The sequence below is a fragment of the Schistocerca nitens genome, chromosome 2 (genome assembly GCF_023898315.1).
Source record: "Schistocerca nitens isolate TAMUIC-IGC-003100 chromosome 2, iqSchNite1.1, whole genome shotgun sequence".
NCBI classification, from domain to species: domain Eukaryota; kingdom Metazoa; phylum Arthropoda; class Insecta; order Orthoptera; family Acrididae; genus Schistocerca; species Schistocerca nitens.
In genome coordinates, this window is record NC_064615.1 from 76,348,561 (window position 1) to 76,362,221 (window position 13,661).

The window sequence follows — 13,661 nt, forward strand, 5'->3', positions numbered from 1 at the left end:
CGCACAAGTGTTTCGGAGCACGCTGTCCATTGGGCCCCTACTTGATTCCAGTGGGCAGGGAACCATCGCGGTTTTGACCGTCCATCAAAGGAAACGTGTTGGATCTTCAAGTGAATCACATTTTGCTACATTAGGTTGATAGTCGTCTCCACTAACGCCACCACCGAGGTGAACGGCGGCTCGAAAATTGCATTGCGCTATAGACACAAGACTGGTGGGAGCAGTCTTACGCTAGGAGAGGCGCTCTCCTGTGCTTGCACGGGACCTGTGTTAGTATCACACGACACGTTGGCAGCTGCGAACCACCAGCATCCCTTCATACTTGATTTCCCCAATGCCGATGTCATCTTTCAGTAGTGTAACTGTCCGTGTCTCGGAGTCAGAACCGTGCTCCAGTGGTTGGAGGATCATTATAGTGAACTCAAGTCGATGTCTGGGCGATCAAATTCGCCTGATGCAAGCCCTATGGAATCCAGATGGATCGCTATCCGTTGCCATCACCGCGTACGCCAATCAGAGGCTCGTTATTTACGCGAATTACATGACCTGTGCAGAGACACCTAATGCCACATACCTACACAAACCTACCAACAAACTGTCGTGTCCCTGCTACGCAGAATGAGTGATGTATTTCGTTGCAAAGATGGACAAACAAGCTATTAAGCAGATCGTCATAACGTTTTGATTCATCAGTATATGTTGGTACCGGCATTAAGGTGCTTTTAACACGTAACATTCATACTCATGGTATTGTATTGTATAGTGTGGAACAGGGGACCAAGTAACGACGGAGAGGCTTCGTACCCGCCGTAGCCCTCAGTGGTTCACAACCCCACAACAGGCTACAGTAGTCCACCCACCCCACCGCCGCCCCACACCGATCCCAGGGTTATTGTGCGGTTCGGCCACCAGTGGACCCCCGTCTCACACCAGACGAGTGTAACCCCAATATTTGTGTGGTAGAGTAATTATGGTGTTCACGTACGTGGAGAAAGTGTTTGCGCAGCAATCGCCGGCATAGTGTAACTGAGGCGAAATAAGGGGAACCAGCCCGCATTCGCCGAGGCAGATGGAAAACCGCCTTAAAAACCATGCACAGGCTGGCCGCCACACTGTACCTCGACACTAATTCGCCCGGAAAAAAGTGCGTTAGACCGCATGGCGAACTGGGCAGGCCCATACTCATGGCACTCATATGCTGTTTAATGGCTACTATTTCTCATAATTATGCACACAACATGGCTGCGAGATAATGAATAGATTAGACGGGAACCGTGAGCGCGTTATCTCAAGGTTTCATTTGAAAACTAGTGGGACTGGAGAACTACATATAAAACACGTGTAAATCAATGGTACCTCCTACCATACTCTTCACACGAACGTAAACTTAGCCTGGTATGAAATTCTTCAAGAATGGCCAGCTCTCATGGACTACGCAGCCAACACCATGTGGATAACTGGATGTCAATGTCAAAACTGTGCACTATCCATGCTGAATCGTTGTTGGTTTACTAACAAAATTCCACACGCAATACATGTAAAACCCAATTTCCCTCACCAACGATAATCGCTTATTGACTGTGCAGCATGTACCATATAGGTAATTGGAAGTTAATGGCACAATTATGTGCACAACCTACTGGATCTTTCTTGGATTAATAGCAAAACTGTAGACGCATCACAAGCAAATCGTGTCCTCACCTAACCTGGGAAGCAGATGGTCCTTCCTCTGTGCAGCCGTGCTCTCGTGGGACCACGAAGACAATGATCAATCAACCAAAAATAAGTAAAATAAAATAACTCCACACACCAGAATACTCAAATAATGAAAACTATTCACTCGATTGTGAACCTAAGCCGGAACAAATTTATGAAAGTGCCTATTCTTTGTATTAACAGTTGCGACCATATGGTTGGCTGATACACAATGGGTGAAGCCCATATCATAAAGTAAGAAAGTAAAATACTCTGAAAAAAAAAGTTAACGAAAATGAATAGCGTAAATTAAGTGCAATATCAAGTCAACAAACATCAAATGTGCTAAGATTAACTTGATACCACTGGACTGAAATAAGCACATTGAGCTCGTTAGAAATATGTCCTCACCACTCAGTTTACTTGAAAAATAATTACAAAAGGTGCTCGCAATATAACCATGGCTAGGACAATACTGAAAAGGGATGCATTAGTTGTTTTATAGCGATATATCTCATGCGTTTCATTTATCATTCAAGGTGATGAAGACGTGCACAAAATCCGTCCATCCTCTCAGCCAGCTAAAACAGAATGATGAAAGCGGCAAAGTTGTGGCTAACGTTCACTCTGCTCGTCCCTGAGGGGAGGGAGAAGGCTCCTACCAACCCCAGAGACTCTTCCACCGTAGGTGAATCTTTGACTGTTCACACCACGCATTAGGGTGGCAGCAAATCCCAAATGAAACATGTACACCTGCACTAAACTGCTCTACTCGTGAAACCGCAGCCCAACACTCTCTCATTTGATAACTGACAGAAACATAACTGGCACTGGAAAGGGATGTGTATTACATAATAAATAAATAAGCACAGGAGTCTAGATTCCTTCTTGGGTTTTAGTTGCAGGAGATAGATACTAGTAATTAATAGAGAAAGCTTTTGACAATGTTGACTGGAATACTCTTTCAAATTCTGACGGTGGCAGGGGTAAAATACAGGGAGCGAAAGGCTATTTACAATTTGTACAGAAACCAGATGCCATTTATGAGTCGAGGGACATGAGAGGGAAGCAGTGGTTGGGAAGGGAGTGAGACAGGGTTGTAGCCTCTCCCCGATGATATTCAATCTGTATATTGAGCAAGCACTAAAGGAAACAAAAGAAAAATTCAGAGTAGGTATTAAAATCCATGGAGAAGAAATAAAAACATTGAGGTTCGCCAGTGACATTGTAATTCTGTCAGAGACAGCAAAGGGCCTGGAAGAGCAGCTGAACGGAATGGTGTCTTGAAAGGAGGATATAAGATGAACATCAACAAAAGCAAAACGAGGATAATGGAATGTAGTCGAATTAAGTCGGGTGATGCTGAAGGAATTAGATTAGGAAATGAGACACTTAAAGTAGTAAAGGAGTTTTGCTATTTGGGGAGCAAAATGGTCGAAGTAGAGAGGATATAAAATGTAGACTGGCAATGGCAAGGAAAGCGTTTCTCAAGAAGAGAAATTTGTTAACACCGAGTATAGATTTAAGTGTCAGGAAGTCGTTTCTGAACATATTTGTATGGAGTGTAGCCATGTTTAGAAGTGAAACATGGACGATAAATAGTTTAGACAAGAAGAGAATAGAAGCTTTCGAAATGTGGTGCTACAGAAGAATGCTGAAGATTAGATGGGTAGATCACATAACTAATGAGGAGGTATTGAATAGAATTGGGGAGAAGAGGAGTTTTCTGGCACAACTTGACTAGAAGAAGGGATCAGTTGGTAGGATATGTTCTGAGGCATCAAGGGATCACCAATTTAGTATTGGAGGACAGCGTGGAGGGTAAAAATCGTAGAGGGAGACCAAGAGATGAATACTCTAAGCAGATTCAGAAGGATGTAGGCTGCAATACGTACTGGGAGATGAAGCAGCTTGCACAGGATAGAGTAGCATGGAGAGCTGCATCAAACCAGTCTCAGGACTGAAGACGACAACAACAACAACAACAACAACAACAATTAAATGTCGCTGTCGTGAACCATTAATTCTGACAAAATGTGGTTCTCGTTTTCATATTCACAATTATATAAGAAGTAGAGGCTAACGAATGCTGTAGGTATAATATTAATAAAAAGCATAGATGAACTGATGTGAAAAGATCGTAACGAGCAAATCTTTTCAGATGCCCTCAATGAGCTCACTCGTCTGGTACTGGTCAACGCCGTTTATTTCAAGGGTAACTGGATCAAGCAGTTTACCAAAAGCGCTACAAGACCTGAACTTTTCTACCCAGAATCACAACCAGCAAAAAATGTGGACACCATGTTCATCAAGGAGAGATTCAGTTATGCACTCATAAGTGAACTGAATTGTCAGGCCTTGCTTCTTCCCTACCAGGTAATCAGTCTGAAGAACGGAAAGAATTGTACTTAAGATAGAAGCAATGATATGAAACAGAAATTCGTAAGAATTGTGAGATAGTGATTCCTTACTCTGTATTACTGTCTTCTATAAATCCTTAAAGTTGGAAGTGCAATATTTTCCCCATGCATAAATGAAGAAAAAGTAGCAAGAAACTGAGCTGAGTTATTTCTTTGCATGTTTTGAACAAATCAATCAAGTTCACTATATGGTAAGCCTATTCTTAAGTGCTTGAAGTACATGAAATGAAGTGTGGAACAAATAAGTTCTCTGTAATTATTAAGTCAACAAAGAAAAATTGTGATACATTTTAAGATATACACGCAACACTATACTTGGAAGTTAAAATGTTCCTTCAATCACATAGCTATCACAGGAGAACATAGTAAAATTAGATTTCAGGTACGTAGCTCATTGTATAATGTCTGTGATAACACTCTTACATTGTTTTAGTGTGTAGTCGATTACTCTGTTGAGTAAGGTATGGTATTAATGTGCTTGTGTTTTCTGATCTCATTTCATACGCCAGGGTCGTAGAATAAGTATGTTGATACTTCTGCCCCGAGAATTACATGGTCTACCGAATGCTGAGAAGAAACTTACAGATGTAAGTCTTCAACAAATTATGTCCAGAATGTACAGGCCTGAAGTGATTGTACACTTACCTAAATTCAAAATGGAGTACAAGAAGGAACTTACAGAAACACTAATGAAAGTAAGTGGAGTTCTGATACGTAACGAGTAACATTAAAGAATAGTTGACTTTTAACATGCTAAAGTTAATCATTGTCATATGGATACTGTATTTCAACTCTTTTACCTGAGGATGGTCATGTTGCTTGAGACTATTGGCGGATAAAATTCTTCAACTCAGCAGATGAAGGTCTTATTCCAAGGCCGGTTTGAGGCCCAAGCTACACAAGTGGCTGCTTGGGGTGACATGTTGAGAGGGGCACCAGAACTGCCAAGCGCATTTTTTTATACAGGTTGAATCACAATTAGTATGTACAACTGTAGCGCAGGAAAATGTACCATTACCGAAGCAAAAACTTTCTAGTGAACACTGGGTCATAAACGAGTTATGTGAGATAACTGTGAATGTGTGGTCATGAGCTGCCACTCATTTGTGTCAAATATTGTCCTAGTTAGTATAAATGTAACTGAAATGTAAACTTTTTGATGAAGCCACCATCTAATTGGGCTCAAATTTTATCCGAGGCTTACGTTAAAAAGAAATACAATAAATTTCAGCAGGTTGCATATGGTGAAAGAATTTTCTCAAAAACTCAAATTGGTAAAGACATACCATAAGTCAACACTTTATGATGAAAGGTTTTTTGGACTGTCAACTTCAGCCGTTGAAACTGATACCTTGGACTCAATAGATTTAGATTAAATTCTGGAAGAGTTTTCCAAGTTAAAAGCTAGAAAAATTATAATATACACTCCTGGAAATGGAAGAAAGAACACATTGACACCGGTGTGTCAGACCCACCATACTTGCTCCGGACACTGCGAGAGGGCTGTACAGGCAATGATCACACGCACGGCACAGCGGACACACCAAGAACCGCGGTGTTGGCCGTCGAATGGCGCTAGCTGCGCAGCATTTGTGCACCGCCGCCGTCAGTGTCAGCCAGTTTGCCGTGGCATACGGAGCTCCATCGCAGTCTTTAACACTGGTAGCATGCCGCGACAGCGTGGACGTGAACCGTATGTGCAGTTGACGGACTTTGAGCGAGGGCGTATAGTGGGCATGCGGGAGGCCGAGTGGACGTACCGCCGAATTGCTCAAGACGTGGGGCGTGAGGTCTCCACAGTACATCGATGTTGTCGCCAGTGGTCGGCGGAAGGTGCACGTGCCCGTCGACCTGGGACCGGACGGCAGCGACGCACGGATGCACGCCAAGACCGTAGGATCCTACGCAGTGCCGTAGGGGACCGCACCGCCACTTCCCACCAAATTAGGGACACTGTTGCTCCTGGGGTATCGGCGAGGACCATTCGCAACCGTCTCCATGAAGCTGGGCTACGGTCCCGCACACCGTTAGGCCGTCTTCCGCTCACGCCCCAACATCGTACAGCCCGCCTCCAGTGGTGTCGCGACAGGCGTGAATGGAGGGACGAATGGAGACGTGTCGTCTTCAGCGATGAGAGTCGCTTCTGCCTTGGTGCCAATGATGGTCGTATGCGTGTTTGGCGCCGTGCAGGTGAGCGCCACAATCAGGACTGCATACGACCGAGGCATACAGGGCCAACACCCGGCATCATGGTGTGGGGAGCGATCTCCTACACTGGCCGTACATCACTGGTGATCGTCGAGGGGACACTGAATAGTGCCCGGTACATCCAAACCGTCATCGAACCCATCGTTCTACCATTCCTAGACCGGCAAGGGAACTTGCTGGTCCAACAGGACAATGCACGTCCGCATGTATCCCGTGCCACCCAACGTGCTCTAGAAGGTGTAAGTCAACTACCCTGGCCAGCAAGATCTCCGGATCTGTCCCCCATTGAGCATGTTTGGGACTGGATGAAGCGTCGTCTCACGCGGTCTGCACGTCCAGCACGAACGCTGGTCCAACTGAGGCGCCAGGTGGAAATGGCATGGCAAGCCGTTCCACAGGACTACATCCAGCATCTCTACGATCGTCTCCATGGGAGAATAGCAGCCTGCATTGCTGCGAAAGGTGGATATACACTGTACTAGTGCCGACATTGTGCATGCTCTGTTGCCTGTGTCTATGTGCGTGTGGTTCTGTCAGTGTGATCATGTGATGTATCTGACCCCAGGAATGTGTCAATAAAGTTTCCCCTTCCCGGGACAATGAATTCACGGTGTTCTTATTTCAGTTTCCAGGAGTGTATTTTTATTCAAAGGAAATGTTATCAGTACAAATTTTGAAACAATGTAGGAATTACTTGTATTTCTCTTTCAGATCACACAAAAATTTGTTTCTTCATTTTCAGTTTAACCATGTTTATCAGTTTACACTACTTTATGGCAGATTCTTTAAAATGTAAGTGCAGACTGCTGCGTTTTCTTAACATGTAAAATTCATACAACTAACCCATATAAATAGCATGTTATGTTGGAATCGTCATCATCATTTAAGACTTATTATGCCTTTCACCGTTCAGTCTGGAGCGTAGTCCCCCTTATGAAATTCCTCCATGATCCCCTATTCAGTGCTAACATTGGTGCCTCTTCTGATGTTAAGCGGATTACTTCAAAATCATTCTTAACTGAATCCAGGTACCGTCTCCTTGGTCTACCCCGACTCCTCCTACCTTCTACTGCTGAACCCATGAGTCTCTTGGGTAATCTTGTTTCTCCCATGCGTGTAACATGACCCCACCATCTAAGCCTGTTCGCCCTGACTGTTACATCTATACAGTTCATTCCCAGTTTTTCTTTGATTTCCTTATTGTTGACACCCTCCTGCCATTGTTCCCATCTACTAGTACCTGCAATCATCCTAGACACTTTCATATCAGTAACCTTATTGATAAGGTAACCTGAATCCACCCAGCTTTCGCTCCCATACAACAAAGTTGGTTGAAAGATTGAATGGTGCACAGATAACTTAGTCTTGGTACTGACTTCCTTCTTGCAGAAGAGAGTAGATGGTAGCTGAGCGCTCACTGCGTTAGCTTTGCTACACCTCGCTTCCAGTTCTTTCATTATGTTGCCATCCTGTGAGAATATGCATCCTAAGTACTTGAACCATCCACCTGTTCCAAATTTGTTCCTCCTATTTGGCACTCAATCTGTTTATATCTCTTTCCCAGTGACATTACTTTCGTTTTGGAGATGCTAGTCGTCATACCATAGTACTTACATGTCTAATCTAGCTCTGAAATATTACTTTGCAAACTTTAAATCGAATCAGCCATCACAACTAAGTCATCCGCATATGCGAGACTACATATTTTGTGTTCACATATCTTAATCTCACCAATCCAGTCTATTGTTTTCAATATATGATCCATAAATAATATGAACAACAGTGGAGACAGGTTGCAGCCTTGTCTTACCCCTGAAAATGTTGAAAATGTCAATATAAAATTAGATGATAGTTTTTGTATTTATTTCCTTTTCCAGATGAGAAAGAAAATGACTTGTATATCACACAATTAAAAAGTTTCCTTATTAAAATAAAAAGGAATACCAAAAGTTTTATGCCATCAATTTTCCCACCCAATTAGATAGCACGTTTTTGTTGAACCTGGAACTACACAGTAGGCCTAGCTCTTTTTGTTTTCATTAAAATCTTTTCAAGATCTCAGAAGCTACCTTAAATAGTAATGGATGCTTTCATCTTCTAATATTTAGTACTGCAAAGAGGTTCTGCTACAGAAGACTATCCATGTAGTACTTATTTTGAAAGGACAGCCTTTATATTTAGATTTATTTTTAAGATTCTTACATGTAAGAGCCAAAGGAGAGGCAACTGATGTCTGACGGGAGGGGGATACCGAAAGCTATGTTGTTTGTGTAGAAATGTTCTAAAACCAGTACTGTTTTAGTCACACAATATTGTATTTCTCAGTTGTGATATTAGTCAGTTAGTTAATTATTAGTCACAAAACAGTAATTTGAATATTAGTGAGGAGCAGGGTGACAAAGACTTTGTTTATTGGCTTAAATGCATTTGATATAACAAGACCCAATATCTTAGCTTGCTGTAGAAAACTTTTTCAATAATTTAATCAGAGCTTTTCACGTCAGAATTTCGGTTATCAACAAAGAGAAAACTGTTGTAAGAGGTAAAAAAATCTTACTTTTTTAGGTCCTTTTTTTGTTGTCACTTAATGTGTGTACCACTGAAACGTCTTTGAATGATAAAATAGAGTACATTTTTCGTGTAACACCTATCATTTCAACATTTCGAGTTAGTATATCATCCACACTGAAATCATTCAGCAATGTTAAATGGTATAGAAGACACCAACATCCACTGATTTAAGTACATGTATACAACCATGCGTTTTAAATCATTTTGATTCCACACTTTCTGTGTGGCTGTACAAGAAAAGCCTGTACGAATAATTACGAAATAAAAGTGAGGATTTTCGGTATTTTGCGTCTTACAGCTCTCAGATGTAGAAGAAAATACATTTTTAATTGCTTACATCAAAGGTGCTATTTATTTATTGGCTGACTGGTTTCAGGTTTCGCCCATTTTCACTAGCAACCTATTACAGAGAACAGAAATACCTTTTATTCGAACTTAAAGAACGTTAAAACAAGGTCGATGGCTTCTTTTGCTCATGGAAATATGTGCTAAACTTTAGCCACTTCTATCATAACGAACTCAAGACTGGTGTAAATAATCGACAAGACACAGAAATATAATGTCATGTCAGTTAAATACACTCCTGGAAATGGAAAAAAGAACACATTGACACCGGTGTGTCAGACCCACCATACTTGCTCCGGACACTGCGAGAGGGCTGTACACGCAATGATCACACGCACGGCACAGCGGACACACCAGGAACCGCGGTGTTGGCCGTCGAATGGCGCTAGCTGCGCAGCATTTGTGCACCGCCGCCGTCAGTGTCAGCCAGTTTGCCGTGGCATACGGAGCTCCATCGCAGTCTTTAACACTGGTAGCATGCCGCGACAGCGTGGACGTGAACCGTATGTGCAGTTGACGGACTTTGAGCGAGGGCGTATAGTGGGCATGCGGGAGGCCGGGTGGACGTACCGCCGAATTGCTCAACACGTGGGGCGTGAGGTCTCCACAGTACATCGATGTTGTCGCCAGTGGTCGGCGGAAGGTGCACGTGCCCGTCGACCTGGGACCGGACCGCAGCGACGCACGGATGCACGCCAAGACCGTAGGGTCCTACGCAGTGCCGTAGGGGACCGCACCGCCACTTCCCAGCAAATTAGGGACACTGTTGCTCCTGGGGTATCGGCGAGGACCATTCGCAACCGTCTCCATGAAGCTGGGCTACGGTCCCGCACACCGTTAGGCCGTCTTCCGCTCACGCCCCAACATCGTACAGCCCGCCTCCAGTGGTGTCGCGACAGGCGTGAATGGAGGGACGAATGGAGACGTGTCGTCTTCAGCGATGAGAGTCGCTTCTGCCTTGGTGCCAATGATGGTCGTATGCGTGTTTGGCGCCGTGCAGGTGAGCGCCACAATCAGGACTGCATACGACCGAGGCACACAGGGCCAACACCCGGCATCATGGTGTGGGGAGCGATCTCCTACACTGGCCGTACACCACTGGTGATCGTCGAGGGGACACTGAATAGTGCACGGTACATCCAAACCGTCATCGAACCCATCGTTCTACCATTCCTAGACCGGCAAGGGAACTTGCTGTTCCAACAGGACAATGCACGTCCGCATGTATCCCGTGCCACCCAACGTGCTCTAGAAGGTGTAAGTCAACTACCCTGGCCAGCAAGATCTCCGGATCTGTCCCCCATTGAGCATGTTTGGGACTGGATGAAGCGTCGTCTCACGCGGTCTGCACGTCCAGCACGAACGCTGGTCCAACTGAGGCGCCAGGTGGAAATGGCATGGCAAGCCGTTCCACAGGACTACATCCAGCATCTCTACGATCGTCTCCATGGGAGAATAGCAGCCTGCATTGCTGCGAAAGGTGGATATACACTGTACTAGTGCCGACATTGTGCATGCTCTGTTGCCTGTGTCTATGTGCGTGTGGTTCTGTCAGTGTGATCATGTGATGTATCTGACCCCAGGAATGTGTCAATAAAGTTTCCCCTTCCTGGGACAATGAATTCACGGTGTTCTTATTTCAATTTCCAGGAGTGTAGAATCAGTCTAAATACAAATCACAATCGCATCTCTCCTCAGCATAAGAAGCTTACGTAAGTCCCCAGCTCAATTAAAAACCTACATGTTCTCTAGTGTGTAAAGTATGAGCACCTCATATTGTTGTTGCTACGAGCAACAATTGACGTTTCCCATCACTCATGGTGTCGCCCTTGTAGAGGCGAGTAAAATGGCAACTGAGAGGTCTCCATTAATTGTTTTGAACACCAACTTTGTTTACCCTTCGCCGTTTGTTCATCGTATGACGGACAATGACAAGTCCAGTGGCTGTCTGGAAAAAAAAGAAGAAAATGGCTATCTAGCAACCTGTCGTCATAAGCCTTTAAACGTGAATGGGAATTACTGAAGAGAGGGATGAGAATCCTCATTTTCTATTGTCCAGTCGCATAATCGACAGCTACTGCCAATTTGGAATGAAACGACATAACGATACCATGCAGAAGTAATTTAAGGATTTAGTTGACCATAAAAGAGCAAAAAATTACAACGATCATTAGTTGGGTTTCATTTTTCTGCACCTCAAGAAGCACTTTGTGATAAATTTGCGAGCATGGAGGAGTGAAGGAACTGGTGGTATGAATGGCAAAATTTCTGAAGTCGCACGCATTATTCAGCTGTCGTGGCAACAGTTTTCAATGGAACAGAACGAAGGGTATGGACCCCTTATACATTATTGCCAAGCACGTAGGGTAGGTCAAGGAACATGGCTGGAACTCTTTCCAGATTTAAAACGTGCTCTTGTCGAATTTATGAGGGAAAAAAGTAATGCAGGAATGAAATTTACAATTTCCAGAATGGATTCGAAAACTCGTATTTTAACTGAACTTGACTGCATACTGCACACATAAAGGTATTGCAAGATATGGAACAACTTATTTCTGATTTGTTTGCGATGAATTTAAAAAGACAATTGCGTTACAGGAGGGACAAAGTCTGACACATACACATAGTAAATTTCCGTAAGGTCACTGGAGAAAACGCGAGATTTGAAGAATTCATATTTTTCTAGTAGTTTTGAGGACACTGCCAGCTTACATCCGATTTAGAGCTGTTTTCGAAACCGTTTGCCGTTTCAGTTGAATGTGCGCCTGTACATGTGCAGATCTTTTACAGACAACTCCTTTTACTTTAAATTGTTCCTGACTTCTACATTGTTTTCCTCTGGTAGTTTACACGGCTCCATAACGAGGTTGCAAATGTGTCACAACATTTCAGGCTACATAATCTACGTGTGAAATACCTTCTTTCGATTGCGGAACTAAGTAAAGTATGAATACGAGTGTGAAAATCTGTGAAACTATCCTCATCTGTCGGCATGCCGAGAATATGTACCAGATAAAAATAATTTAGTGTGTTCAGTGCACCAAAATAATTAAACAATACTGAAACTTTGATGTGTTTATGATCTATGTTACTGAGAAATCTTTCTTTGAATGTTTTCAACATTTCGCGGCCCTATTAGCAACTGTATAAATATTAATTTTTAATTAACAACAGCCTCAGTTGCAATGTTTACCTAGATTTACCTAGGTTTCATTTGGGATAATCTAACCTTCTTCAGAATAAAAGGAACTAAGATTTGTCCATAATGGACAACGTCAAAAACTAAAAACTGTAATATAGTAATACATCGTCATATTGCAATAACATATCTGGGAAACAAATGTTAAGACAGTCGATATATCTTTGTTCCTTACAGGATAACGTATACGTCAATTTCGTTAGCCGCACGAGCTTATCTATAAAATTTTAAGTTTGGGAGTACAGTGTTAACAAGTACGCATGACACACTATCGCACATGCACTCTCGAGGCTATAGCCAGTTCCAGTACAACATCTGCTACTGCTGTACTGTGGTCGCGAAGCGGGGCCGAGGCTGTTTCCCAGATAAGTTATTGCAATATGACGATGTGTTATTATATTATAGCTTTTAGTTTTTGTCGTTGTCCATTATGGAAAAATCGTAGTTCCCTTTATTCTGAAGAAGGTTGGGTTATCCCAACTGAAACCTAGGTAAATCTAGGTAAAAATTGCAACTGAGGCTGTTGTTAATTTAAAATTAACTTTCTTCCTTTCTTTCTCGGGGCCTTGGTCCCGCTTCAACGCGGGATCGGCCGTGTTACTATTGATTTGGCCGTGTTACTGTTGATTTTGCCGTGTTACTATTGATTTGGTCGTGTTACTATTGATTTGGCCGTGTTAGTTGGAGAGGGTGACTGGATGCCCTTCCTGTCGCCACCCCGAATCCCCTGGGATAGAATTAATGCACCCCATCTGTCTGCATCTATTGTAAGCCATGGAATTGTGTGAATGGTTTCAAATGTCTGCGAGTCGTGTAACTGAGGCGGAACGCGAGGACCGGCCCGATATTCACCTAGCAGTATGTGGAAAACCGCCTAAATACCACACCCAGGCTAGCCAGCATAGCGGCTCTCGTCGTTAATCCGCCTGGCGGATTCGATCCGGAGCCAGCGCGCCTACCCGAGTCCCCGAAGCAGGAGCATTAGCGCTCTCGGCTACCCTGGCGGGTCTATGTGATTGAGAAATGCGAAATACAAATCCAAGTCGTATCCAACGTGACTGAGTTGCCATTCAGTGCGACGCTACTTCGTCAGTAGCTGTTCCGATTTGGTAAGGACCTGTCCTTCATTCTTTTCGTTATTGTTCAGGTTTATAGCGTTTTCTGCCATCTTCTGACTGGTTTGATGTGGCCCACCACGAACTCCTTTCCTCTGCCAACCTTTT

The 13,661-nt window shown here is 43.5% G+C and overlaps 1 protein-coding gene across 1 annotated transcript in view; it reads left to right on the forward strand.

The window, feature by feature from the left end:
* LOC126235745 (serpin B6-like) overlaps window positions 1-13,661 on the forward strand; it is an 87,873-nt gene that overhangs the window by 38,212 nt on the left and 36,000 nt on the right. The window contains exons 5-6 of the mRNA XM_049944530.1: window positions 3,857-4,071; window positions 4,625-4,810. Coding sequence (XP_049800487.1) covers window positions 3,857-4,071; window positions 4,625-4,810 — 401 coding nt within the window. The remainder of the gene's footprint in view (window positions 1-3,856; window positions 4,072-4,624; window positions 4,811-13,661) is intronic.